Source organism: Diabrotica undecimpunctata, chromosome 9 (genome assembly GCF_040954645.1).
Source record: "Diabrotica undecimpunctata isolate CICGRU chromosome 9, icDiaUnde3, whole genome shotgun sequence".
NCBI lineage: Eukaryota > Metazoa > Arthropoda > Insecta > Coleoptera > Chrysomelidae > Diabrotica > Diabrotica undecimpunctata.
The window spans coordinates 127,083,906-127,111,108 of NC_092811.1; the positions used below are offsets into that span (position 1 = coordinate 127,083,906).

Here is a 27,203-nt window from a genome sequence, read left to right on the forward strand (position 1 = left end):
TTGCTCCAGCTCCACATTTTTTGTACTTCGTTAATAGATTAATATTTCTGTACTTTTTGTATCGGTTCCAAATTGTTTTATTTAATTGCTATATAAGCAGCATCTAGTACAAGCTCGTGAGTGTGTCGTCAATCGACTCTAAAATTTTAATCTGATTCATTATCTCTGATATCATTTTTTCAAATTCAATTCAATTTGCCTTTTTTTGGTTTCCATTTTTGAGTTGGTATTGTATTTTTATTTAAATTACCTGTAAATTTATTATAATTGGCAAGTGGTCACTACTATATAAACCTTTTAGTGCTGTCCAGTAGATAAATATTTAAATAAGGATAAATGGAATTTAATACAAGAAAAAAGAGTTTTTAATTTTATTAAATCAACATACATATTTTCTACAACTTGTTTTACGACATTTGAACAGTTCCATTAAAAACAACAGGTTCTTCTTGAAGTTCATCCTTTCCGTATTTATTGCACTGACACCTCAATACATAGCCCAAAAAAGTATTATAATTTTTGTCATATTTATACAGCGTTAGGAAAAAATAAATAGGAGTGACTACACTCAATATTAAAGAAGTGGCTCCAAGGCAGAGTGCAAATTCTAAAGGTAAATCGCCTATAAGGTTAAGAACTAGAGTAAATATTAACATAATTATCGAAGAACAGTAAACATTGCATAAAACTAAGGGTATGTTTGAAACTGTTGTTGTTTGAACAAACTTTCTTTTTTTAATTAAATGTACTACGTTCATAACAATCATAAATACAACAAATATTAAGTACATCAAGCATAAAATCATCTCTGCTAACCTTAAATAATGCCTGTTGATGCAAGTATCTATGTGCAAACCTAAACAACACAGGCAAATGAAATAAACAAACATTATCGCAAATCGTACATGATTGGCTAACTTGACGTACTTAGCAGGATAGTACACTTTAAAAAACCAAAATATAAACAATAAAACTATGAAGAGTATATCGCCGAATAGCGCAGTGTATTCCGCTTGTTCTAGAATACAAAAGGTTTTGAGGCTCCAAAGGCCTGTCCAGTAAAACGAAAATCTAAAAGTATGTGGTTGTGTCAGCATAAAAAATGCATTAAGTACACACCAGTTAAGTATTATAATATTTTCCTTGTCATATCTCAATCGTCTGTATTTTAATATAACAAAAATTAATAAAATATCGGCTGCCACACATATGATCGATAGAATAGTGTAGACTTCGATATAAATTCTATAAATGATCGATACATGCTTGTAATAGTCGTATTCTTCAGCTTCAAGATCCGATATGTTCTGTGTTGTTGTGTATGTGAAGTTATCTGTCGAATTTGACCATTCGAAATCCATTTCCTGAAATACAATAGACTTAATTAAAATCTTAATAGGTTGACTGCCAGTCCCTTTTTCCTTGCATTGCCAAAGAGTCATTTGAGTACCACATATAGTACTCAGTCTAGAAGATAAGTTTAAATATTAAGCGCCATATACGGTACTCAGTATAACTTACAAAACTGCATGCCGTGTACCTAAGCAGTTACTCGGCTTGTACATTTTATATGGAGAAATTAAAGTTTTTGCCTCAGAAAATAGTTCTATCATTTTAGCCCGTAGCTAGATGGTACTTTTTTTTATAAAGGTCGTTTATCAAAGTGTAATAAAAATGCTTTTTTAGCTTAAATATTTATTTAACAAGTAGCGTATCTCTAAAAAACGGTACAAAAAATAGTCGACAACTTAACATAAATGCTAATAAAGAAAAATTACTGTAGTTTGGCAGCATGCACCTTAACCCTTTCTAGACTAGGCGGGATCTGTAGAAATTCAGACCATAATGGACATTTTCCATAGGAAGCTATTTTTTTGCTGGAATCCCTTCAGGATATGTCCAATATCGATAATCACGAAACGCGCCAGTCGCAAACCCTGTGCTAAATTTTTTATTTAACAAAATCTGAAAACAATTGAAAATTTCTCATTTTTTTTGCTCCTATTTTCGTTTATAATTCGGAAAATATTGATCCTAGAGAAAAAATTATAAGAAGTAAAAAGTTTCGCTATTCAATTTTACACAATATTTCGTTAGCTAAAAATTGAAAATTTAATGTTTATTGTTAAAAAATAGCAATAATTGGAAAAAAAGTACAAAAAAATGAAGTTAATCCTTTAAATGTTTTCGACTTTTTAAACTTGACTTACAAGCTCCATATTCCGCCTAAAAAAACTTTTTAATATGTTTCAAACGTGTTCTAAATTTTGTTAAGATCGGTCGGATAGGTTTTGCATAATAATTTTGCAATCCAGCCTACTGGAAAAAAATCGCAAATTTTCAAATTTATAGTAGGCCCCAAATAAGCCTCTTAGATAGTTGCAAATTTTTTTACATATAAAGAAATTCCTAAACTTTCAAACACTTTTTGTAAAATTTAAATCGGTTTACTAGGACAGCCTAGAAATTTTTTTTAAAGTTTTAAACATTTTTTAGGCTTATAAACAAATTGAATAACTTTACGAGTTTTAAACATATCAATTTCAAAATTTATGAGGTTGTGATACAACCTCTGCATTTTTTTATCAAGGAAAAAGCAAAATTGTTAAATTGTTTTCAACAAATAATGATATATCGCAAGAAGCAACCATTTTTAATGAAAAAAGTGCCACTAAGGAAGAAATTAAACGCAGCGGATGTAAAATTATATCGGCATTGTATATGGGCCACTCAAATTGCGATTTTACATTGAATAAAATTCGCTACTTGTGCTTTAATAAAGGTTGCAAAAATAAAATTTTTCAATTGTTCATGCTGCCACCAACACAATCTGCAGCTGAGCAACACTCGCTTCGTGTATACCCTGAATGCTACTGAGTGGGGGTGGGAACTAACTCAAAATGGTCTTGAGCCAATACAAACTGAGCAGGTATTACTACCTGACTCACTGATTATTCAGAAATATTAGTTGCAAATGTAAAAAACTTTGTTCAAAACTGGATTCCTTAGATTTTCTAGAGGCACAAGATAAAGCTACAGATGAAGGAGAAGAAACATTAAATTTACAGATCGAGGATGAAGATATTTAAATGGAAAATGAAGGTTTTGAGAAAGAAATAAGACCTGAAGATTCTTGTCCTTCCAAAAAAAGAAAGACTTAAAAAAAATTATTGAAGATTGAGTCAAAATAAAGTTTATTTATGAAAAAAATTTTTTTTTTTCGTTAGTCTTTGTTTTAACAATTTAAATTATTTATTAACAATTTATAAATACATATTTGTTTACTAAAAGTAACAATTTACTTCAATGTATAAATTGCAAGCTCAAAAAAAATGCATGAAGAAAAAATGCAATTACTTGTTTAACATACAATTGTTTATTGTAAATTTCCCAATTTGCAATTAAAAATGGTATTTGAAAATATGATATTTGAAATCCTTGTCGTCCGAGACATCAACTAAAAAAAAAAGAGCAAAATTGGTTAACAAGAAGCCGAGGTAATGCAATTTTTAGCGCGCGCTATGATTTTGAACTCGCCGATTCACATTTCGAGTGAATGTCCCCCACCACCACCTCTCATGCATTCCGAGCGACATTTTACGCGAAAACGGTTTTTATTTGTCTTTTTTATGGATGTTGCCATGAAGCGCATTACGTAAAACTTTTCATATAAACAGTACTTGACAAGGCGAGGGTACTTGTTTAAAAACGAGCCCTCTATCACTTATGGTTAGACGGCAAATGTATGCCAACTTTGACCTTCAATATCTCGGCAACCAGTAAGCCGAATGTATCTTTTTTTTTAAGAAGCGTCTTTTAATATTCTTTAAGTGTATAAATTTTGAAATTAATATGTTTAAAGCTCGTAAAGTTATTCAATTTGTTTATAAGCCTAATATATATATATAAAAAATGTTTAAAATTTTAAAAAAATTTCTAGACTCTCCTAGTATACCGATTTGAATTTTACAAAAAGCGTTTGAAAGTTTGTGCCTTCCTTTATATGTAAAAAAATGTGCAACTATCTGAGAGGCTTATTTAGGGCCTACTATAAATTTGAAAATTTGCGATTTTTTTTTCCAGTAGGCTGGATTGCAAAATTATTATGCAAAACCTATCCGACCGATCTTAACAAAATTTAGCACACGTTTTAAACATACTAAGAAGTTTTTCTAGGCGGAATATGGAGCTTGTAAGTCAAGTTTAGAAAGTCGAAAACATTTAAAGGATTAACTTCATTTTTTTATACTTTTTTTTTCCCATTATTGCTATTTTTTCAACAATAAACATTAAATTTTCAATTTCTAGCTAACAAAATATTGTGTAAAATTGAATAACGAAACTTTTTACTTTCTATAATTTTTTCTCTATGATCAATATTTTCCGAATTATAAACGAAAATAGGAGCAAAAAAATGGGAAATTTTCAATTGTTTTCAGATTTTGTTAAATAAAAAATTTAGCACAGGGTTTGCGACTGGCGCATTTCGTGATTATCGATATTGGACACATCCTGACGGGATTCCAGCAAAAAAATAGCTTCCTATGGAAAATGTCCAATCAAAAACAGATCCCGCCTAGACTATTCAGGCTTAGTGGCTCCACGGGGGAACCACCTTCAATTAAATTTTTTCCTACTGCCCGAGTAATCGTACGCTGGGACCACCAAACGGAATGCGAGGTAGACGTCGTGTATTTCACTTCCCACGCAATAGCAAAATTCCAGGAGCAGTTGTGCACATTGTACATAATACATTTGGCGCGCTCACAAGTGAATGCTAGTGAGGTTATTTATCATCAGCGGCATTACAGCTCGTTATGAGCCAAAGCATTCTTCAGAACAATCTTCCATTCGCCCCTGTCTCTGGCAACTCTTCTCCATGCTTTAACTCCGATGGATTTTAGATCATCCTCTATCTTATCTTGATACCTAAGTTTTGGTCTTCCTTTGGCTCGTCTTCCCACTGGTCCTCTTAGATCGAAAATTTTTCTGATTGTTGCATCTTCATCTCGCCTAATTGCATGTCCTATCCATCGAAGGCGTGCTAATTAATTGTTGTACTGAGGTTATTTATTGTTGTAAATAAACAAACATTCTTCTACTGATAAAAGGTATTTATTATGTTAATTTGTTGATAAATAGATGTATTTATGCATTGCCGTATTGAGTCTTTATGAACTACGTAGATAATTAATTGAATTTTGATATTTTGATTTGGTGGTTCCAATAGATGCCACTCGGCCAATCAGTAACTGATAGGTATGTTTTGTTACAGAATTCCAAAATGAAAAGACCACTTGATTTGAGTCAATTAACAAGTGATGACGCTTACGATTTACTAGCAGATATCCCATCGGAGGGATCTGATGTATCCGATTTTGATGAGAACGAGGATGAAGATTTCGACATGACTTTAGAGTCAGCTGTTTTAGATGAACAAAACGATATTTCAGACAATGAAGATGTTGCACATGACAATGACTGTGGTGAAGACGAGGTATCAGTTGCTATTCTTAATGAGTTCAAATGGACCACCGACCCAAATAATGCCACTCAACTCCGTCCTTTCTCAGAAAAAGTTAGACCAAATGTTCCTGATACTATAGAGACTCCTCTTGATTTCTTCCTTCATTTGTTTTGTGAGAACCTGTTAAATACACTTGTTTTCCAAACTAATTTATATGTAGTCCAAAAAAATAACAAAAACAACACTCCCACAACACTTAAAGAAATAAAGTGTTTTTTGGGAATAAACCTTTTGATGGGTGTGAAAAAGTTGCCCAGTTATAGAGATTTTTGGTCTGCAAATTTTGTTATCAGGGATCAGTTTATTTCGTCATGTATGTCGCGTGACAGATTTGGATGGTAGCTTACTCATCTTCATATAAATGACAATTCATTACAACCTAAGAAAGGTAATGGCAACTACGATAAACTCTGCAAAGTGCGTCCATTGCTAGAGGAACTTGTTACCACTTATAAAAGCTCATTTTATCCCATCAGGCAACAATCAATAGACGAATTGATAATAAAGTTTAAGAGACAAAGTAGGTAACGCCAATATATGCCGATGAAGCCCATAAAAAGGGAATATAAGGTATTGGTATGGGATATAAGTAAACGATGTAAGGAAACAACAGCTCGGGGTAAGAGTAATAAAAGATTTTACAAGAGATTTAGTTGGAAAAAATTATGAAGTTTTTTTCGATAACTATTTCAATTCTGTTGCATTACAACGCGTCTTGATAAAAGACAATATCTACGCATGTGGAACAACTCGAAAAGATAGAAAAGAGTTTCCAACTGAACTTAAAAAAAATGAAAAGGGGTGACTCAAACTGGAGAAGAATAAAGACGGCGTGCTAGCTTTGCAATGGATGGATAAAAAACCCATTCTTTGTTAAGCAATTTTCACAAACCTGAAAACCTGAAGAAAATGTCACTGTTAAGAGGAAAGAAAAGGATGAGACATCATTTGAAATTAACTGCAAAACAATTAGTACAAGATTACAACAAATATATGGGCTATGTAGATAAGTCTGATATGTTAGTATGTTGCTACGAATTGGATAGGAAATCCAAAAAGTGGTGGCATAATTTTTTTTTCCATTTTGTTGACCTAATATTACTAAACTCATATATAATTTTCAAACAATCAACAACTGGTAAGAGTATGTCTTTGAAAGAATTTAAAATTGCTGTGGCTACCGATTTGATTGGAGCAGACCCACAAATGCCTAAATTTGGAAGAAGAAGCATGGACAAACCAAGCACCAGTAACAGGTTCAAAAAACAAGTTCCTCTAGAAATAAGAACTGAAAAAGTAGCCCATATGCCTCAGCATGGAGCCAAAGTACGTTGTACATACTGCAGTACCAAGGCAACTCCTTATCGTACCAGATGGCATTGTACTACATGTCAAGTGTCAAGTAGGTTTATGACTATCTGAAAAAAAAATTGTTTTATTCCATTTCACACCAAATAAGTTTTTCGTTTGTGGCCTAGTGGTTCCACATGGAACCAGCTTTTTTTGTACTAATTACAAAAATATAATGTAAAACTTGTACCTCTCTGCATTCAAAATAAACACATGTAGGAAAACAAGCCACATGTGAAATAATGACATCCTACAACGAAATAAGACGATCACAAAGGCAATAAGAAAATACATAAAAAACTACAATGTAGAAAAAACAAAACAGGCAATAGAGAAAAATAAGAACATGAAAGTTTTGAAGAGGAGCGTACAAAATGGGAAAATAGAAATTAACAAACTGAGAAACAGCGCTGGAGAAGAAACAACGAACAGAGATGAAATATTAAGAATAGTCGAAGAGTTCTACACAGAGTTATATAGATTAAGAAAAAAAGATAACAATACGGAACCTCCAATTACACTAAAACCTGGGGTATTAAACCAAGGGTCAGATTTAATGCCCGATATAACAAAATCAGAAATCAAAGAAGCCCTGAAGAAAATGAAAAATAATCGAACCCCGGGTAAAGATGGAATAGTATCAGAAGCACTAAAAATTGGAGGGGATGTATTACTTGAAAAAATTAAACAACTTTTCAATATCTGCCTTCACAGCGCCAATATTCCAACAGACTGGAACAACGCTACTATGATTCTATTACACAAAGCAGGAGACAAAGCAAATTTAGAGAATTACAGACCGATTAGCCTCCTCAGCCATATATATAAGTTGTTTACGCGAATACTAGTTAAGAGAATGGAAAGAAAATTAGAGACTTATCAACCAAGGGAACAGGCAGGATTCCGAAAAAGTTACGAAACAAATGACCATCTACAAAGTATAAAAACCCTAATAGAGAAAGCAGTGGAATAGAATAGACCTCTAGTTCTAATATTTATCGATTTTCACAAAGCCTTTGACACAGTTGAGCTAAGCAAAATATTACAGGCGCTTAAAAAATGCAGGCTAGATTATAGATATACTAAATTATTATACAAAATAAACCTGCAGGCAACAACCACTGTCAGATTACATACTAACAGTAATCGCATAAAAATAGAACGGGGGGTTAGACAAGGAGACCCAATGTCACCTAAACTTTTTAATACGGTGCTAGAACATGCTTTTAAGAATTTGGATTGGATGACAAAGGGAATAAAAATAGATGGAGAATATCTAAACAACTTACGTTTCGCCGATGATATACTTATAATAGCTGAAGATCTAGGTATGGCAAAAGAGATGGTACAGGAACTCGTTGTGGCTACAGAAAGTGTAGGTTTAAATATAAATATCTCGAAAACAAAAATCATGACCAATTTGGTACCCAACCAGAACATCAGTATTGGTGGAAAAGAAATAGAACTCGTAGATAGATATAAATACCTGGGACATGAAATTATGATTGGCAGGGATAACCAGACTCATGAACTGAAGAGAAGAATCGGCCTTGGGTGGGCAGCATTTGGAAAACTGAGAGAAACTTTTAAAAGTGAGCTGCCCACATGCCTAAAGAGAAAGGTATTTGATCAGTGCGTCCTCCCAGTCTTGACGTACGGAGCAGAAACACTTACCTTAACAAAAGCAGCAACTACCAAACTGAGAGTCACGCAGAGAAGAATGGAGCGGTCCATGTTAGGAATAACTCTGCGAGACAGAATAACCAACGAAGACATCAGGAGAAGAACCGGAGTGACTGACATCATCGAGAAGATAGCCAGACTAAAATGGAGATGGGCAGGACACATAGCCAGAATGACAGATGGGCGATGGACAAAGAGGTTATTGGAATGGAGGCCAAGGGAAAACAAGAGAAGCGTCGGTCGACCACCTACAAGATGGACTGACGATTTAAGAAGACTCGATAAAAACTGGATGAGAGCGGCGCAAGATAGACGGGGTTGGAAACATGAGGAAGAGGCCTATGTTCAGCAGTGGACTCTTGAGGCTGGATGATGATGATGATGATGATGAATGACAATGAATAGAAAACAATCAAAAAGATTAATGTGGTTTGACCCTTGAAACCTGAAATAGCTTAAACCAACATTCAAATGAAGCCTTCGGTCAAAATTAAATGAACAATTTAAGTGCTCTTTCACAGTTTTTCTTGTGTTTTTTGTTTCTTTTTTCTCGTTTAGTTAGTAAGTTTTAATGTTAAGCTATCGTAGAGTTTTTATTATATCTAAAAAAAACCTACAAATTATTTTCGTAAGTGTGAACCCTGTTCGTTACTTACTTATATTCTAAGATCTTTTCCATTTGTAGTGAACTGATGATGCTTTTAAAAATAAAAGCGAAACTTATTCAAATAAATCAATGAATTAGTTGACGACTTTTATTTGCCAATTATTGACCGATCAAACCTCTGCTATTCAACTATTGAATATATTTTAAATATATATATATATATATATATATATATATATATATATATATATATATATATATATATATTAAGAAGTACAATAAAAAAATAGAAGGGAAGCAGAACTATACTTGACCTTTATTGATGTAAAGGCAGCTTTTGATTGGATTGACAGAAAAAAATATACAATCCCATAACAAATTTGCCAAAATTCCTGTAAGTAAAGCTTTTATTTAATGCATTCTCATATAATGAAAACTAATTTTATTACATATCCTAGTGAATACCGTCACGGGAAAAGCTATGTACACTTCGTGGAAATACATAACTTTCCTTTAGTACGTAATTAGAGTAAATTGGACATATGAGACAGAATTCTATGGCGGGAGCTCTTTTTAATTTGGAGTTTTTGTGTTAATACCTTTATTAGCGCTGGCACATGGATTACAGGTATTAATTTTAATGTGCGAAACATGGTTTGGATTTTAAGTTTATAGATTAGAGACATTTTTTAAAAATATATTAAAGTGTTTAGAAGAAATTAGTTTTAATTAGTTTAAAATGAAATGATGTATCCTACTAGTCGTTTGTCTGCGACAAATTTAAAATAAACTCATTTTTTATTAGTTTTCTCATTTCAATGTTAGTTAATTTTCTCATATTATGCATTACTGTTTAGTTATAGTAGGTACAGATTGTTCAAAATTATTTGTTTTTAACTTGTCCGAGAAGAAAAAGAAATGTAGACAGTTGATAAATTAAGTTCTGCTTTATTTCATCCACGTCGAACCAACATCTGCCCATGTAATTTTTGTATAACAAAATCTTAAGTAATGGTAATATGAAACTATCCGAGATAAATGAACATCTAAGAAGGTGCCACCCTGAGAAAATAAGTAAAATTTGTTGTACTTTAAAATCTGAAGAAAAAGTTGAGAAAAGAACTATACAGCTAAAAAAAATTATGATCTGTATGATATAGATAGTGGGATATTGCAAATTTTTCCAGCACCCTTTAATTTGAAGTTATTATAAACATAACGAAGCTCGGAAAATTCCCTCCCCTCCTTTTTAACGTGGCGGTATTTTATGACTACGATCACTTTAATGACTTTTTACATCTTCTCTGTATATGCTTATAATTTGATTAATTTTCAGCTATTATTGTTATAAACCCCAATATATATTGGGGTTCAAAGGAGTAGTGAGGCGCAATACAAGATGTTGTTTCCAGATAACACCTCTAGCCTCTTCTACTCAATTCCTATCCTCACCTCCAAGAAGTGTGATCTTGATCACACGGGTAAACCTCGCTAAACATGAGCAACAATATTGGAGATTAGGTGACCAACCCCAATGGAAGGTAGGGTCAGGGCAGACGAGGAAACGAAGAAAGCAGGGCAACGACCAAAGCTACGGAATATGGACTTAATGATGGATTTGCGACTGGGAACCTGGAATTTCCAAACCATGCTGCAGGCAGGCAAAATACAAAGTATTGCACAGGAGCTATTGAAGTACGAAGTAGACATAGCAGCCCTTCAAGAAATCAGATTTAAAGGGAACGGTTGCATAAATAAAAAAGACTACAGTATGTACTACTGTGGAGCAAAAAGACAAGGAGACTTTGGAGTGGGTTTTATGGTAAACCATAAATGTCGCAGGTCAGTATTGGGTTTTACTCCAGTTAATGAAAGAATATGCAAAATACGTCTAAGGGGATATTATTTCATAATACTGGAATTATTAATATCCATGCCCCAACAGAAACAGCAGATAAACTAATAACCGATCAATTCTATGACCAACTACAAGTAGAATGTGAAAACGCACAGAAGACAGATGCAGTTATAGTCCTGGGTGATATCAACGCGAAGCTATGAAAAGAGCCAATATATGCAGAATCCTTTGGTAAGCATAGTTTACATGATATTACCAGCAACAACGGTATAAGAGTGGCACAGTTGGCAATGGCAAACAAACTAAGGGTTGTTAGTATATGTTTCCCTCATAAAAATATTCATAAAGGAACCTGGATGATACTTGGTACTAATAAATTTAATCAAATTGATCACATATTAATATCTAAGTGGTGGGCAACATCCGTAACGAATGTTAGAACTTATAGAGGCGCAAATTGCGATTAGGACCATTTCTTGGTTATATCGAAGATAAAACAAAGAATATCAAAGGTAAGAAAAGATAAACGCGCCAAACAGAGAAAATGGAACACATATATGTAAAATCCTAAGAAGAAGAATGAGTACCAGCAAAAAATAGAAGTAATAATAAATGAAAGAGGTGAACAAAACAAGATTGAAGAAGAATGGAATGTCATCCAAACGACAATTACAAATATGGTAAAAGAAACATTAGGTGAAACCTCAAGCAAAAGAAACGAGGAATAGTTTGACCAAGATTGCCAACAAGTAATAAATAGGAAAAATACAGCTAGACAGAAATGTCTACAAAGGGATTCCCGATTGAATAGAAGGGCATATGAAGAACTCAGAAAAAATGCAAAGAAAATATGTAGTAGGAAAAAAAAGAAATGTTGAATAGAAAAATACAACAAATTACAGATTATAATAACAGAAGAGAGACTAGAAAATTTTACAAGGAAACCAAGTAATACACCCAAGGATACATGACAAGATCAAAAGTTTGCAAGAACAAAAATGGGGCAATTATCAGCGAGAAAGAGGAAATATTGAAAAGGTGAAAGAAGCATTTTCAAGAGCTGTTAAACCCAGAAAAAGAACAAAACGAAAATGCAGAAATAATTCACCACACAGCACAACAACTAGTTGAACAACCAACATGGGAAGAAACGATAAACGTCATAAAACATCTAAAAAATAAAAAATAACAAAGCAGTGGCACAGAGGGAATGACTGCAGAATTGATAAAGAATGGTGCACATGCGCTATGGAGGCGTATCCATAAACTAATCGACCGCATATGGACACTAGAAGTCATACCAGAAGATTGGAAAGTAGGAATCATACATCCTATGTATAAAGGGGGAGACAAATGACTCTGCAAAAATTATAGGGGTATAACAGTTTTAAATGTCGTCTACAAGATATTATCAGGAATTATATACAGCCGCCTGGAATTGTTTTCAGAGGAGATGATTGGTGAATACCAATGTGGCTTCAGACCAAAGAGGTCAACTATAGACCAAATACATATGTTAAGAGGTATACATGAAAAATGTGTTGAATATAACATGCCTATTTACAACTTGTATATCGATTTCAAACAGGCGTTTGATGGAGTAGATCGACAAAAGATGTTGAAGCAACTATCTATGTTAGGGATACCCAATAAGTTGGTTAAATTTATAGAAATGACTCTGGAGGGTTTCAAAGCTATGGTGAGAATGTATGGAGGCATGACGCAGTCCTTTGATATTAAAAATGGAGTTAGACAAGATGATGCCTTATCCACAACACTTTTTAATCTAACTTTAGAAGCTGTTGTTAGAAAACTGGATATAAACGACTGTATTAATACAAGATCAATGCAAATATACGCATATTCGGATGATGTTGCCATAATAAGCGGCAATAAAAGGGTATTAAGCGAAAAAGTTATAGAACTGAAACGAGAAGCTGCTACGTTTGGTCTACATATAAATGAAAGCAAAACAAAATATATGGAGTGCACAAAATCGAATGAACATGAGAATCTGAAGGTAGACAACCATACCTACGAATATGCCTCCACTTTTCCCTACCTAGGCTCAATAATAAATGACAACAACAACATCAGCCAAGAAATACAAGCACGGATTCTTAGCGGTAATAAGTGCTTTTATGCATACAAAGACTTAATGAAAAGTAAGTTACTGAATCGTGACTCTAAGCTGAGAATCTACAAAACAGTAATTAGACCAGTGGTCACATATGGATGTGAAACGTGGATCCTCTCAACCACTGATGAAAATCAACTGAGAATATTTGAGCGCAAAATACTAAGGAAGATATTTGGACCAACCCAATACAGCGATGGTTCGTGGGGAATTAAAATGCCTAAAATTCACCTAGAAAGAATGCCAGATAATCGAGCTGTAAAAGTAGTCCAGAGATCGAAGCTCCAAGGAAACAGAACAAGAGAAAGGCCCTGTAAAAGATAGATAGACGACGTAGAGAGGGATCTTAAAACCCTGAACATCAGTCAGTGGCGAAGGAAAGTATCCGACAGGGCAGAATGGAAGAACATTGTTAAGCAGGCCAAGACTTATAAAGGGTTGTAGCGCCATTAGAAGTAGAAGAAGACTGTTATAAACAATGGAAATATGATTCACAGAAATGATATCTTGGTTCATATGGAATATATTCCATAAGATTTAATTTTTTGCATAAAATTGTTTACATTTTAGTCCTATTTTGTAAAAATCTCCTTTTTGTAATCTCCTACTTGTAAAATTATACAAATCTGTCACTAATAACCATTAGGTTGATGCGGCTGTGTCTTTTAATAACAAAAAAACTGGACCAAGATATATGGAACTGGCCCATAATAAAAAATGATGAAGAAAAAACGTTCTTCTTTATTGACCGTCTTCTATCGAAAATTGGCGACCAACAAATGCTATGTTTCCCTGCTTTTTACCGCATGTATTAATTTTGCAGCTTCTGTTATTTGGAACCAACCCCTTAAGTTTAAATGGATCTTAACTAGATAAAATTAATCTTAACTGATTAAATAGAAAGATTATTTAACAAATATAAAAGTCAGTTCAAAAGAAAACAGTAATAATATTAGTAAAGTTTAAGTTGTTGGTTACGTTGCTAGTCATAATAAAAATCCGAATCTCAACCTCAAAACCGTCAACAAAAGATTATACACCGACGACTCTTTGTAAAATCCGACCTTGGCTACAAATAAAACACGGTCATCCGGTATGCCAGTTATTCAAATATGTACATTAAAAACCATCAACATTTCTATTGAATTATACATTAAAAAATAAACAACTTATCACAACACTTACCCGAAAATCACTGAATTAATTTTCCAATAACTGCACACGAGATTACATTCCTACTTGACCAAAACAGAAAAGACAAATTTACTGATTGTTTAGTTAACTTGAATTAGATTACGACTCCTACATCATCCTAATAATAAAATAGATATACGTGGACTGTTGGATAATTGCAGCACAGATTAAGCGCCGGTGGCAGAGATGTACTAGCTCAATGGCAAAGACAGACAAGTTTTTTGGACGGTTACTGGGAATTACCATATGTAATTTGATAGACAAAAGACCTATAATACTTAGTTTGAAAAAATTAAAAATCAAATCTAGTCGCATATTAAAAGGAAGAAAAAAGCTTTATAAAATCAGTCTTCTTTTTGTAGTTTCTTCTCCTATCAAAGGTTGTATTTCATCATAGCTATTCCTACTTTATTTACAGCTGATGTGAAGAGAAAAAAAAACACCTCCATTCGTGTAAACTTAAAGAAAAAGGTGTATAACACATGCATACTACCAGTTTGTACTTACGGCTTGGAGACAGTAGCCCTTACCAAAAAATCTGCTAAAAAATTAGAAACAACGCAAAAAGCAATGGAACGAATCATGCTTGGAATATCACTAAAAGACAAGATTAGGAACACCGAGATAAGACGTAGAACGAAGATTAGGGATATTGTGGAAGAAATTGCAAAAATGAAATGGCGCTGGGCAGGTCACGTAGCCTGATATAATGACAACAGGTGGACACGGAGAACTCTAGAATGGAGACCAAGGACGACAACAAGAAGCATGGGAAGACCTCAAAAAAGATGGGTAGATGACATAAGAACAGTGGCAGGTAAACAGTGGATTAGATTGGCGCAAGATAGAGAAAGATGGAAGCAATTGGGAGAGACCTACATTCAGGAGTGGATGGAAAATGATTGACAAAGAGAGATGTGAAGAGGTCTGCTGACCTGCAGTTATACTATTCTCGTAGGATTCTCAGCTAAGAAATCTTCCTTCGACCAACGCTTCTCTTACCTTTGATATTTTTACGTGTATTTGGTGTATATTTGACTTTCCAGTGACAGTTAGCAGTGAATCCGCATTGGTAATGTCCAATAATATCATTTGTAAAAAGTTTAAGTCTCTTAAAAAGTACGTTGCTGAATATTGTATATGCAGATAAAACGAAATCTTTTCAAAGAAAAAAAGAAGATGAACTTCTCTGAAAGTTGTTATATCTAAAATCTGTATCGAATGCTTTCTGAAAATCAATTAAACAAACATACAGAATCTACATACATAAACGCCAGCACATTAAAAGCGGTAAGTGTTTCATTTTTTCCCATTCCTTTCAAAATAAATTTAAATTTAATTTTAATTTTTTAAATTTCCAAAGAAATTTAAAATAAGCGAGAACTTAAGAAAAGTCATAGAAGAAAATGCAGAAACTCTAACTATTGACCAAAAATGGGAAAAAATCCAACATTCCCTTGTATCAGATTGAGAATAACTCCTCAAATCACTCGACAAAAAAAGGAAACCTTGGATGACAGTAGAAATTTTCTAACTTAAGAAAGAAGAAATCATAAAACAAAATACCTAAATAAACACAAAGAAATTTGAAAAGAAAAAGAGAGGTGGCTCTCCGATATATTCAAGGAAATAGAAAATCAGGATAAAAAGTATGATAGCTTTAATGTACTCAAAAAATTAAACAAATGACAAGTTTTAGAAACATCGTAATAGAAATCTTTTAAAATGATAAGGGGGATATAATTACTGATGTGAAAGATAAACTGCGAAAGAATGGACCAATTACATTCAATAACTATTTAATGATATAAGAGGAGAACTGTCAATAAAAACCACAGAGCATACCGGTTTACCAATGTTACGAAAAAAAATTCATCTATGCCATCAAAAACAAAAAAGACGGCAAAGTTACTGGACCAGATGAAATGCCCATCGAATTATTAAAACTTATTGGTGAAGATGTTATTGATGTAATATTTGAAACTTTTGATTCTAATAGATCAGACTGCCACAATCCTCAGACAATCTGCCTCAGACTGCCATCAACCTTTGTAGCAATTTTCAAAAAGTCAAGTACAACCTGCTTAGATCACAGAGAAATAGCTTTCATAAGTCTATGACAGTATGAGATTCTTTTTTATATTTCATCCTTGGTTTAGAACCTTTAGCCACGAAACTACATACAAATATTAGTATTCATTAATTCAAGATTGTACAGAGAGGACACTTTTCACCCTCAGGGGTTCATCAGAGTGACATTGTAACACACAAGATATAAACCACGGTTAGATAGGTTGGCAACAACCAATATAAATATTTTTGTCTAATCTTTTTTTTTATTATTATATATGTTTATTTACAATCTACATCATTAAAGAGTATTAAGTAAATGTGTTACAGGTTTTGCGCGTGAAGCAGAGACTTCCAATGATGTCTCACCTTATTCTATTTTGGTTTAGTTTTGAAGTAGGTCTTGGGGCCAGGTTCTATCTAGTCTTCTTGTGGCTGGACCATTGTTGAATAGTTCGCTTACTAGCTCGTTTTCATGGTGAATGGTACGTTCATTTTGTGACTCCGTGGCTCGATGGATTTCTTCTCTGATGAAAGGAATCTTTAAGACGTAGTGAAGTGTTTGATTACTTATGTACCACGGTGCATCCACTATCGATCTTAGCACTTTAGACTGGAATCTTTGGATAATATTCAGCCACGTTGGCTTTGCACAGCCCCATAGGTGTAGTCCGTAGAACCAGATAGGTTTGAGTATGGCTTTGTATAAAAGAATTTTGTTTTGGATGTTAAGTTTTGATTTACGTCCAAGAATCCAATATATTTGCCGAAATTTTAAGTCAAGCTGCCTTCTTATAGTCTGGATATGTTTCTTCCAAGTGAGACGTTGGTCAAGATGGAGGCCAAGGTATCTAGCATCTGTAACTGTTGGTATTCTCACATTTTCCATCCTTACAGGTGGGCATATGTTGTGACGGTTGGTAAATGTTATTTGAGCTGATTTTGTTTTATTTACTTTTGTTCTCCATTTCGTATACCAATCACTGAGGATGTTCAGATGATGTTGCAGGTTTTGTGAGGCTTGTATGGGATCTTCATTTACAGCTATTTGAATCTTCTAATAAACGAAACCAACGTCGAACAAGTGGAAAAATGCATACCTGGGAACAATGATTAACTCCACAAATGATTACAATCAGGAGATAAAAATAAGAATAGAAAAGGCTAGAGCAAATTTCAACAAAATGAGAAGGGTGCTATGTACCAGGGATTTAAAACTGGAACTAAGAGTTAGGTTGGCGAAGTGCTATGTTTTTTCGACTTTATTTTATGGAATGGAATCTTGGACCTTGAATGCGACATCAATGAAAAAACTGGAATCATTCGAGCTGTGGGTATACAGAAGAATTCTTAAAATATCATGGACAGAACACGTCACAAACAAAGAGATTCTGAGAAGGATGAACAAAGAAATGGAAATTTTAAATTCAATAAAAACAAAAAAATTGGAATATCTCGGACATATTACACGTGGAGAGAAATACACCTTGCTCCAACTGATCATGCAGGGAAAGATCCAAGGAAAGAGAAGCATAGGGAGGCGTAGAATGTCATGGCTGCGCAACCTGAGAGAGTGGTATGGATGTACATCAAATGAACTTTTCAGAGCAGCCGTCTCAAAAGTTCGAATAGCTATGATGATTGCCGACCTCCGCCGCGGAGATGGCACTTGAAGAAGAAGAAGATTGCTACGTCATCAGCAAAGGAAGCGATTGTAGTATTATTAGTCTCTGGTATATCGGCTGTGTAGAGTGAGAAAAGCAGCGGCCCTAGAACACTACCCTGCGGGATTCCGGAGTTGATAGGGTAGAAGTTGGATTGTTGGTCTTTGAATTTTAGAGAGAAGTATCTATTTGATATGTAGGATTTAAGTAGGAGAGAATAGTTACTGGATAGTGCTATTTTTACTTTGTAAAGCAGACCTCTGTGCCAGACTTTGTCAAACGCTTGTGAAATGTCCAGAAATACAGCGTTGCAGTATTTCTTTTTTTCAAGACTTTTTGATATTTCATTTATCATTCGATGAACTTGTTGGGTAGTGGAGTGATTTTAGATTCTTAGTTTTTAGCAATTCTTGAAGCATTCACGTACTCGTATTGGCATATAAGGGACAGTTAAAAATATGTGATTTAGATCAGCTATACTAGTTCCTCACTCACATCTGTCTGTTGGGGGAACTTCGATTTTATGTAGATGCTTTGGAAAACATCCATGATCTACTTTTAATCTTAGGATGGTCGACACTGTATTTCTACATTGTGCAACAACTTTGTAAAATTGGTTCGCAGCCACTGTTGGTTGTAATTTAAACAAATAAATGCCTATAGTTTCGGCGAACTCAATCTAGCGTCTATCCCATTTAAATTTAATACTTTTTTTCCTTCGACAGTCCATTTATGATCAATTTTAACACCCTCAAAATCATTGATTAATGACCCCTATTAATGAATGATTTTCTATTAATGAACGATTTCATTATAGGCAACACAACATACAACTCCGCCTGTGGTGACTAATGGGTGTATTGAGTAGCTCAGGAGTCATCATTGCCGGTCCTAAGCCCGGGTAAAGGAGGAAGGTTGGGCAGTGGGCTAACAACCCACTCCCGGAAAAACACACTGTTATGAAACCTAAACATTTGCCTCGGAACAAGGGGAACTTTCGGAAACGACTAAAGCTACGAAACATGGACTATGCATTTGGAAGTTGGAATGTGAGGACGCTAAATAGACCAGGAGCTCAAACTGCACTTCTACAAGAACTAAAAAGATATAATCTTATGATCACTGCTCTTCAGGAGACAAGATGGCTGGGGAAAGGTGTCAGGGACACCAAAACGCACACAATTCTATATAGTGGCAAAGAACAAGGAATCAAAGAATGTGGAGTTGCATTTGTGGTAGATAATGTTTTTAAGTCAAAAATCATAGACTTCCAGGCAGTGAATGAAAGGATATGCAAACTAAGAATTCGCACCCACTTCTTCAACCTTACTATGATAAACATCTACTGCCCAACAGATGAACAAGAGCAACATACAAAGGAAAGCTTCTATCAACAGCTGGATATAGTATATGACAACGCGCCAAAAAATGACATTAAGGTTATAATGGGTGATATGAATGCCAAAATAGGCAAGGAACCGCAGTTCTATGGCACAACAGGAAAACACTCACTGCACAATGAAACAAGCGAGAATGGGGAGTTTTTGATAAATTTTGCCACCAGTAAAAACATGGTTATAAGCTCCACATGCTTCCCACATAAAGACATACACAAAATGACGTGGATCTCACCAGATGAAACCACAACCAATCAAATTGACCAAGTGATGATAGACAAAAGGGCAGCCAGTAGTATCTCTGATGTGAGAACACGACGAGGAGCATGCTGTGGATCAGACCATCTTTTACTGCAAACCAAATTTAGGTGCAGAGTTAACAGAGAAAGAAACGAAAGACAACAAAGAACAAACAAACTAGACCTGGAAAAACTGAAGACTCGGGAATGTAGAGAGAAGTTCGAGCAAGAAGTCACAAATGAGCTAAGGACACAAGAACTGCACTCCATAGAGAGCAAATGGAATAATATCAAAACAGCAGTGCTGACAGCAGCAGCGTCCACCGTGGGAAACAAGAAAAAGAAGAGAAGAGGAACATGGTTTGATGACGAGTGCAGGCAAGCGATAGAAGAAAGAAACGAAGCGCACAAAATGTACATAACAAGAAGAACACGGGAAAGACGAACATCATTTGAAGTCGCAAGACGGAAAGCAGACAAGATATGCAGAAACAAAAAGAGAGCTTATGAAAATGGACAAATAGAAGAAATGGAACAAAATTTCAAAAAAAAAACGAAACTAGAGGAGCTTACGAATACCTAAAAAAGATAAAAAGTGGATATAAACCTCAAACAAGCCTATGCAAAGATGAAAGTGGGCAAATAATCAGTGACCAACAGAAAGTCACAGAAACCTGGAAGCATTATTTTCAGACCCTACTTGGAACACAAGTAGATATGGAAGATGAAATGGGTACGAACCATGTAGAAGAGAACGAAGTTGAAGTAGAAGCTCCAACCATAGAGGAAGTTCTCGAAGCTATTAAGGCCCAGAAAAACAATAAAGCCCCGGGAGTTGACGAGATTCCAGCAGAACTGTATAAGGTAGGTGGCAACCACCTATCAAGTCATATCCACGCGCTTATCAAAGAAATATGGCAAGAAGAGAAAATACCCGACAAATGGAAGAAAAGTATAGTATGCCCAATTTATAAAAAAGGAGACAAACTCCAGTGCAAAAACTACCGTGGAATTTCTCTACTATGTACAGCGTATAAAGTCCTCACGTATATTATAAACCAGCGACTCCAACCACTAGCAGAAAATATTATTGGAGAATATCAGACGGGCTTCAGACGGGGAAGATCGACAATGGATCAAATATTTACAGTCAAGCAGGTCTTGAGCAAATCGTGGGAACACGACATTGATGTTCACAACGTGTTTGTAGACTTCAAACAGGCATACGATTCAGTCAAAAGGGACAGACTATACTATGTATTGGCAGAATTAGCAATACCACATAAGCTGATTAGACTCATTAAAGCCACAATGGATGAAACTCAGGCATGTGTACGAATACAAAACAACCGGACAGACTTTTTCAAAATCTCGCAGGGACTAAAGCAGGGAGATGGGCTGGCACCAACATTGTTTAACCTGGCACTGGAGTATGCGGTTAGGCAAATGCAAACTGGACGAGAAAACCTACTGACCAATAAAACGGTTCAACTGGCTGCCTACGCCGATGATATTAATATTATGAGTAGAACATCAACAGGAGCACAGGAAGCATACGCAGAGTTAAAAACACAAACGAAAAGGCTAGGTCTGGAAATTAACACAGAAAAAACAAAAATAATGGTACAGACGAGAAGAAATATAATCCCACAAAACATTATGCATGAAGATGACATTGAAACGGTTGGAAAGTTTACATACCTGGGAGTAGAAATATATGCCGATGGAGCAGAGGATGGAGAAATACGAAAAAGGATAACGCAGGCAAACAAAGCTTATTTTGCCCTCTCCCATATATTTCGGTCTAAAAGTGTCCACCGAAATACAAAGATGAGAATCTATAAAACTTTAATTCGGCAAATAGCATGTTATGGCAGCGAAGCATGGGTCCTGAAAGAAACATCCAAAAACAAACTCGACACATTCGAAAGAAAAGTACTGAGGAGAATACTAGGACCTGTGAGGGAAAACGGAATCTTCAGAATTCGATATAACAACGAGCTCTATCAACTGTATAAGGAAACACCCCTGTCAGACTTCATTAGAATACAAAGATTGCAATGGGCCGGACATGTGATACGAATGGGAGAGGATAGGCTACCAAAACGAGCACTGAACGCCAGAATGCAGGGAAAGAGACCAGTTGGAAAGCCAAGAAAGCGCTGGGAAGACACAGTAAGCAGCGACGCACAAGCACTTTTAGGAGTCCGTGTATGGAGAAGAGCAGCCACAGACAGACAAGGGTGGAGGCAAAAAATAAAGGAGGCCAAGGCTCATTTTGGGCTGTAGTGCCGTAGAAGAAGAAGAACACAACATACAATACTTGCATAAATTAATTAAACGCTCTGTGATTGGCAGTGACCTGTGGTATAGGCAACCAAACATATACCTATTTATATTCCCACTAAAAAATTAATTTAAAATGCAGTAGCCGCTGTTAGTACTATCTGTCATTGTATGTCATTATTTACTTTATTGTTTAAAATTCTGTGTATTTGAAAAATCAAAGGATGGATATTGACGAAGAGTTTAATTTAACTCCACCAGAATTTAACTTCTTCTATCACAGAATTTACAGAGGTCCAAGAAGACTTAAATATAAATTTGTCAAAATGCTATACAGCAGATAATCATTTACCAATATCTTCCTTTAATTTAAGTAATTGTACCATTTCGAATATTAATGTTTACTATAATAAAACTACCACTAAGGAAACTTTGAATAAAGTCAATGAAAGCTGAAAAAAATTGTTGTTTATCGTTAAGTAAATAAATATTTAAACTAAGATATCTTCTTCTATATTTCTGAAAAGTACGGTCGACGGAAAAGTTTTGTAACGAACTCGTGAATTAAAATGGCAATTAAGAATCTCGAACATTAACGCGATCGCTTCGCTCACGCGTTAAAATATCTCAATTGTTGATCGCCCTTATTAATACACTTGTTGGTTAAATAACTATTACATATGTGTGTGATTTAGTGAATTTTTAGCTATTAAATGGGCAATACTATTGCCCAATATGTCTGACTGTCCCTTAACCCATACAAATTTAACATCATATGATAAAGCTGATAATTTTAGTAATTACTTACTATTTAAATGAGAATAAGCCACAATTATAGGTTAAAGGAAGTTTATTGACGTCTCAATTTCCACTTCAGAAATCTATTAATTTACTAATGTTTGTATTTTGAGAACGATTTCGGAAGTGGAAATTGAAACGTCAATAAACTTATTTTACCTTTAATTGTGGCTTATTCCTATTTAAATAGTAACTTTAAAATGCCACAAGAAAATAGCTTTAGAACAATGATAATTTTAGTAAGTGTTAAAAATTTTTTCATATGAATATATTGCTGTTAATTGTGTCATTAAAGTTTTGTAATGCATTTAATACTTATAATGAATCAGTGCACACGACCATTTTGTTTTAGTGTTTTTCACAACACCAATTAAGGGCGTTATATATAGCACATGCTTCAGCGGAAAAGATGCTGGATTGATTATTTAAAATAAATGATTTTGTAGTCTTCATTTTTGGTACAAAGTAAGCACTGATAGTCCATGCTACTAATTCTGACCCATCTGTAATAATAATATTGGTAGATAGAACACTTGTCAGGTGTGATATGTCCAATGATTCCCAAATAGGATTATGAGAAAAATTGATTAACTTAAGTTCATTGCAAGTTACAAATGCTGTGGTGGGGAATTCTTTTTAAGAAGAATATAGTTGTTTAATCAGCTGTATTTAATTGATTAATTATTTTAGCATTATAGGTGCACCGATAATGTTGGATTGGGAAGTATTTGCTTGCCAGATATTCTCTGCGCAATGAGAGTGGGTTTTCAGAGGCTAGAACCAGTGTGGTTTCATTTGGAGTGCTTTTCATCAACCCTAACACAATTTTTAAAGTTTAAGATGGGATTCTATCAAGTTTACGTAAATTTGTTATACTAGGTTACCCAAATACCAAAGGGCCGGAATCTATAAAAGATCTTATATAGGCTCGATAAAAATTCAATGCAATATTTCGATTTGCACTCCACGATCTTTTACAGAGCATTTTAAGTAAATTAATACCTTTTTCCCAGCGAGTACTTGTGTAGTTAATATGTTGAGTCCAAAGCAATTTTCTGTCAAGTATTACTCCAAGGTATTTGAATTCCTAAAAAATTGGTATGGCATTGCAATCGAGTTAGAATCTATGGAGAGGGCCTCACGTGACTAAAAACGACCTCACTTCGGCCATATCGTTAAGATTGTTTTAACACTTTTGACAGATCGTATATGTTTGTTTACGTTTGTTGTTTTTCGAATATTTTTAGTTTTATAATACTTTTATAGAAACTGTAATAATATATTTTGATAGTGCATAATAATGGTTTCTTGTTCTCAACGTAGTTGTAGTAGCAGAAGCAATTTTAATAAAAAATTTTCAGGAATAACGTTCTACAGGTTAGTATACAAATATGTAAACAAAGTAATGGCCCGTACTTCAGAGAATAAATTAATAGTATTTGACTGTATTAATTTATCTTTATGTATAATATATCGTGTTTTTAGTGTTTACCGCGGGATAAATAAATCATAGTTTATTAAAAATGTATTGCACTTTTTTAGATTATGATTAAATCTTCTGAATAACTAGTCATATTTTTATAGTAGTTTTAATATTATTGAGTCCGGCCATGATCCCACCGCCATATTGGTATCATCGTTAGCCACGCCTACCTACGCCGTTTTTAATACACACGTTAATATGCTCATAGCTTCTTCATAGATTCTAACTCGATGGGCATTGCCCTGTAAGGATACAGTGTCATCTTTAACAGGGCGTTATCTAGAAAAAAATACTACTACAAAGGGTTTGGGGCACCAGAAGAAAAAGAATGTATGTATCCAATCATTTGACCTAAATACGGTTGTGTAATTGCAGTCATAAGCGGCTCGTTTAGCAGGGATATTGGATATTTTTATTCATAACTTTTCTGCCCTTTTTCTTATAAAATTTGTGAAAAATTTATAATTTTGATATAACAGTTAAGAAATATAGAAATTTTATAACAATATTGTGATGTTATAAGTAGTCCATATATACGCAGGCGCCATTTTCGAGAAAAATTGTTTGTATTTTTTATAAATCAATGCATACGTAACTTCTAACAAATTTATTTCTTATTGTGAAAAATAAACAAAATAACAGTTTTATTATTATCAAAGTTATTTATACCAATTTATTGGTAATTTTAAATACGGTTCTGCACAGGTTAATACCGAAATTAAAAACTCACCATTGTTAAACGAAACTGTCAAAAATTCACTATTAACTGATAATAAGTTGCTTTTTAGCCTAGGAAACCAGAACAGCGAACTAAAGACTCATTCATTCACATTCGTTTTTATGTAATTCGCTATGGAATTCGAATAATTGGTACATTATGGAATTACGCTGGAAAAACAATTTTTTAATCTCTTTCTCGGTTTCGTTGAATAACTGATTCACGTATGGGATTATTTTGCGGACACGACAGGTTATTTAGAGGTTAAATTTTGGAAATCGTTGTACTGTGGTCATCACAGGAAGCTTTTTATGTACGGCATTGTTAATTTCTTCGAATCGTTTCTAAGTAGCATAGAATTAAAAAAATAAACTGCCATATTCCAAATCTATTTGACAGAACGAAGTCTGTCGGGTCTACTAGTTAATTAATAAAATTATAAAACACAATAAAATACCGAAGGAATGGAGAACGAGCGAACTAATTCTACTATTAAAAAAAAAGAGATAAAATCAGCCAGAAAACTAGAGAGGTATAAACTTGTTGAATACGATGCTAAAACTTATTTAAAATTTTACTACTATTTTACATTAAAAAAGTGCTAATAAATCAGAGAACAAGTTTAGCAGATGAACAAAAGGGTTTTCCTAGTGGAAGATCGTGTATAGATGCAATATTCCTTATAAAACAAATTATTGAGAAATCACTAGAGCATAATAGACCAGTATTTCTGTGTTTAATTGACCAAAAGAAAGCGTTTGACAGAGTAGGACTGAAAGATGTGATCCATCTCCTGTATAATACAGAAGTTTCCCTAAATATTATAAAAACTATCGAAACTTACAGAACCTGGAACCTAGAAATGGACAGCATAATGAGACAAGGGAATTGATTGAGTCCCATGCTCTTTAATTTAATCATGGATGAAATCATCAAAATCGTTAACAAAGAAGAATATTCAGAATTGGAAAAAAAAGAAATAAAAGTACTATGTTATGCAGATGACGAAATATTGAAATCCCAAGATGAAGGTAGTCTGCAAAGACTGGTCCACAGACTGGTCCACATAATCAGAATGAAGGAGACCCGTGTCGTCAAAAAGCAAGAGATACGTCACCAATTGGCAAAAGATGGAGTGATAACCTTCCATAAAGGTGTTAATGTGCCAATGAACAAGCAGACATGCTTATAGAAAGGAAGAAGAAGAAGACAGTAGAACCACCAGTATGTTTACGATGCAAATATCTTAGTCTTTCATAGACTTCTGAAATAGCTAGTAATATATTGTAAACAGAAAAAAAGCAAACAAAAAAATTCACTTCAAAAGCATAATGAATTTATGGTTTACCAGTAGTGACAAAGATATTAGAAACAACAAGAACACAATAACTTAATAATAACATTTAATGAATAGTGAATAAACTAGAATCCCAAATCCAATATTTGAAAAAAGTTTGGAATGTATTTAAAAAATCGCTTACCTTTCAGACTCTATCAAATCACTTATTTACGGAACTTGCTTGCCCCCAGAAAATAATTCAATATAATAAAATAAATATATTTACCAATATGAATGTTGACTTAGAGATAAATATTTTACATTTGATAGTGATGTCTTTGTACACAAAAATAATTATTGTAAAAATAACAGATTAATCGTAATAACAAGAATTTTTCTTCTGATTACAATACTAAAAAGTAAAGAGTTATACAGTATTTTATTTAATAAACAAAAGCAGTTTAGAAGATTGTATCGCGTCAAGAAAAAGTTTATTTTAAAAATTAATTATCTTATCCTACTTATACAATTTGATTATTATAGAGGGGGCATAATTTTACAGCTAATAGAATAACATAAAGGGACTTGTTATCATCGCCATTTTCTAGCTTGTCACGTGCACTGCCAGACACGATTCTAGTCCATCCATACTCTTTTCTATACTCCGCATATCGTCTTTCAATCGCGTCAGTTTTCATCTATGTTTACAGGATATCTATCGTAATTAATTTAGTCTATTTATTATTTTTAATTATCACACTGAATATAACATTCACTGCTGAATTAAGACGTTCTTTAATTGTCTTATTTTCCATGTTGTCCTCTTTATATTATCAGTTATTTCTCATTTCTCTTAATGTTGTTCTACTTCATCTTTTTACTGCTTACATCACGGATTCAAAGGAGACTTTTT

The 27,203-nt window shown here is 34.0% G+C and overlaps 2 protein-coding genes across 5 annotated transcripts in view; one reads left to right on the forward strand and one right to left on the reverse strand.

Annotated features, from left to right (window-relative positions):
* Positions 1-27,203, forward strand: part of LOC140451432 (somatostatin receptor type 2-like) — a 1,059,667-nt gene that overhangs the window by 366,801 nt on the left and 665,663 nt on the right. The window lies entirely within an intron of this gene.
* Positions 358-26,577, reverse strand: LOC140450005 (uncharacterized). Of its 3 annotated transcripts, none has more exons than XM_072543429.1 (2): positions 26,493-26,577; positions 358-1,364 (listed from the first exon to the last, which is right to left on the reverse strand). In XM_072543429.1, the coding sequence occupies exon 2, from the start codon at positions 1,359-1,361 to the stop codon at positions 408-410; it is 954 nt and encodes a 317-aa protein (XP_072399530.1). In that variant the 5' UTR covers positions 1,362-1,364; positions 26,493-26,577; the 3' UTR covers positions 358-407. The 3 variants fall into 3 exon arrangements, with proteins under 3 accessions (XP_072399530.1, XP_072399528.1, XP_072399529.1); XM_072543427.1 differs by lacking the exon at positions 26,493-26,577 and adding an exon at positions 25,024-25,126; XM_072543428.1 differs by lacking the exon at positions 26,493-26,577 and adding an exon at positions 14,348-14,498.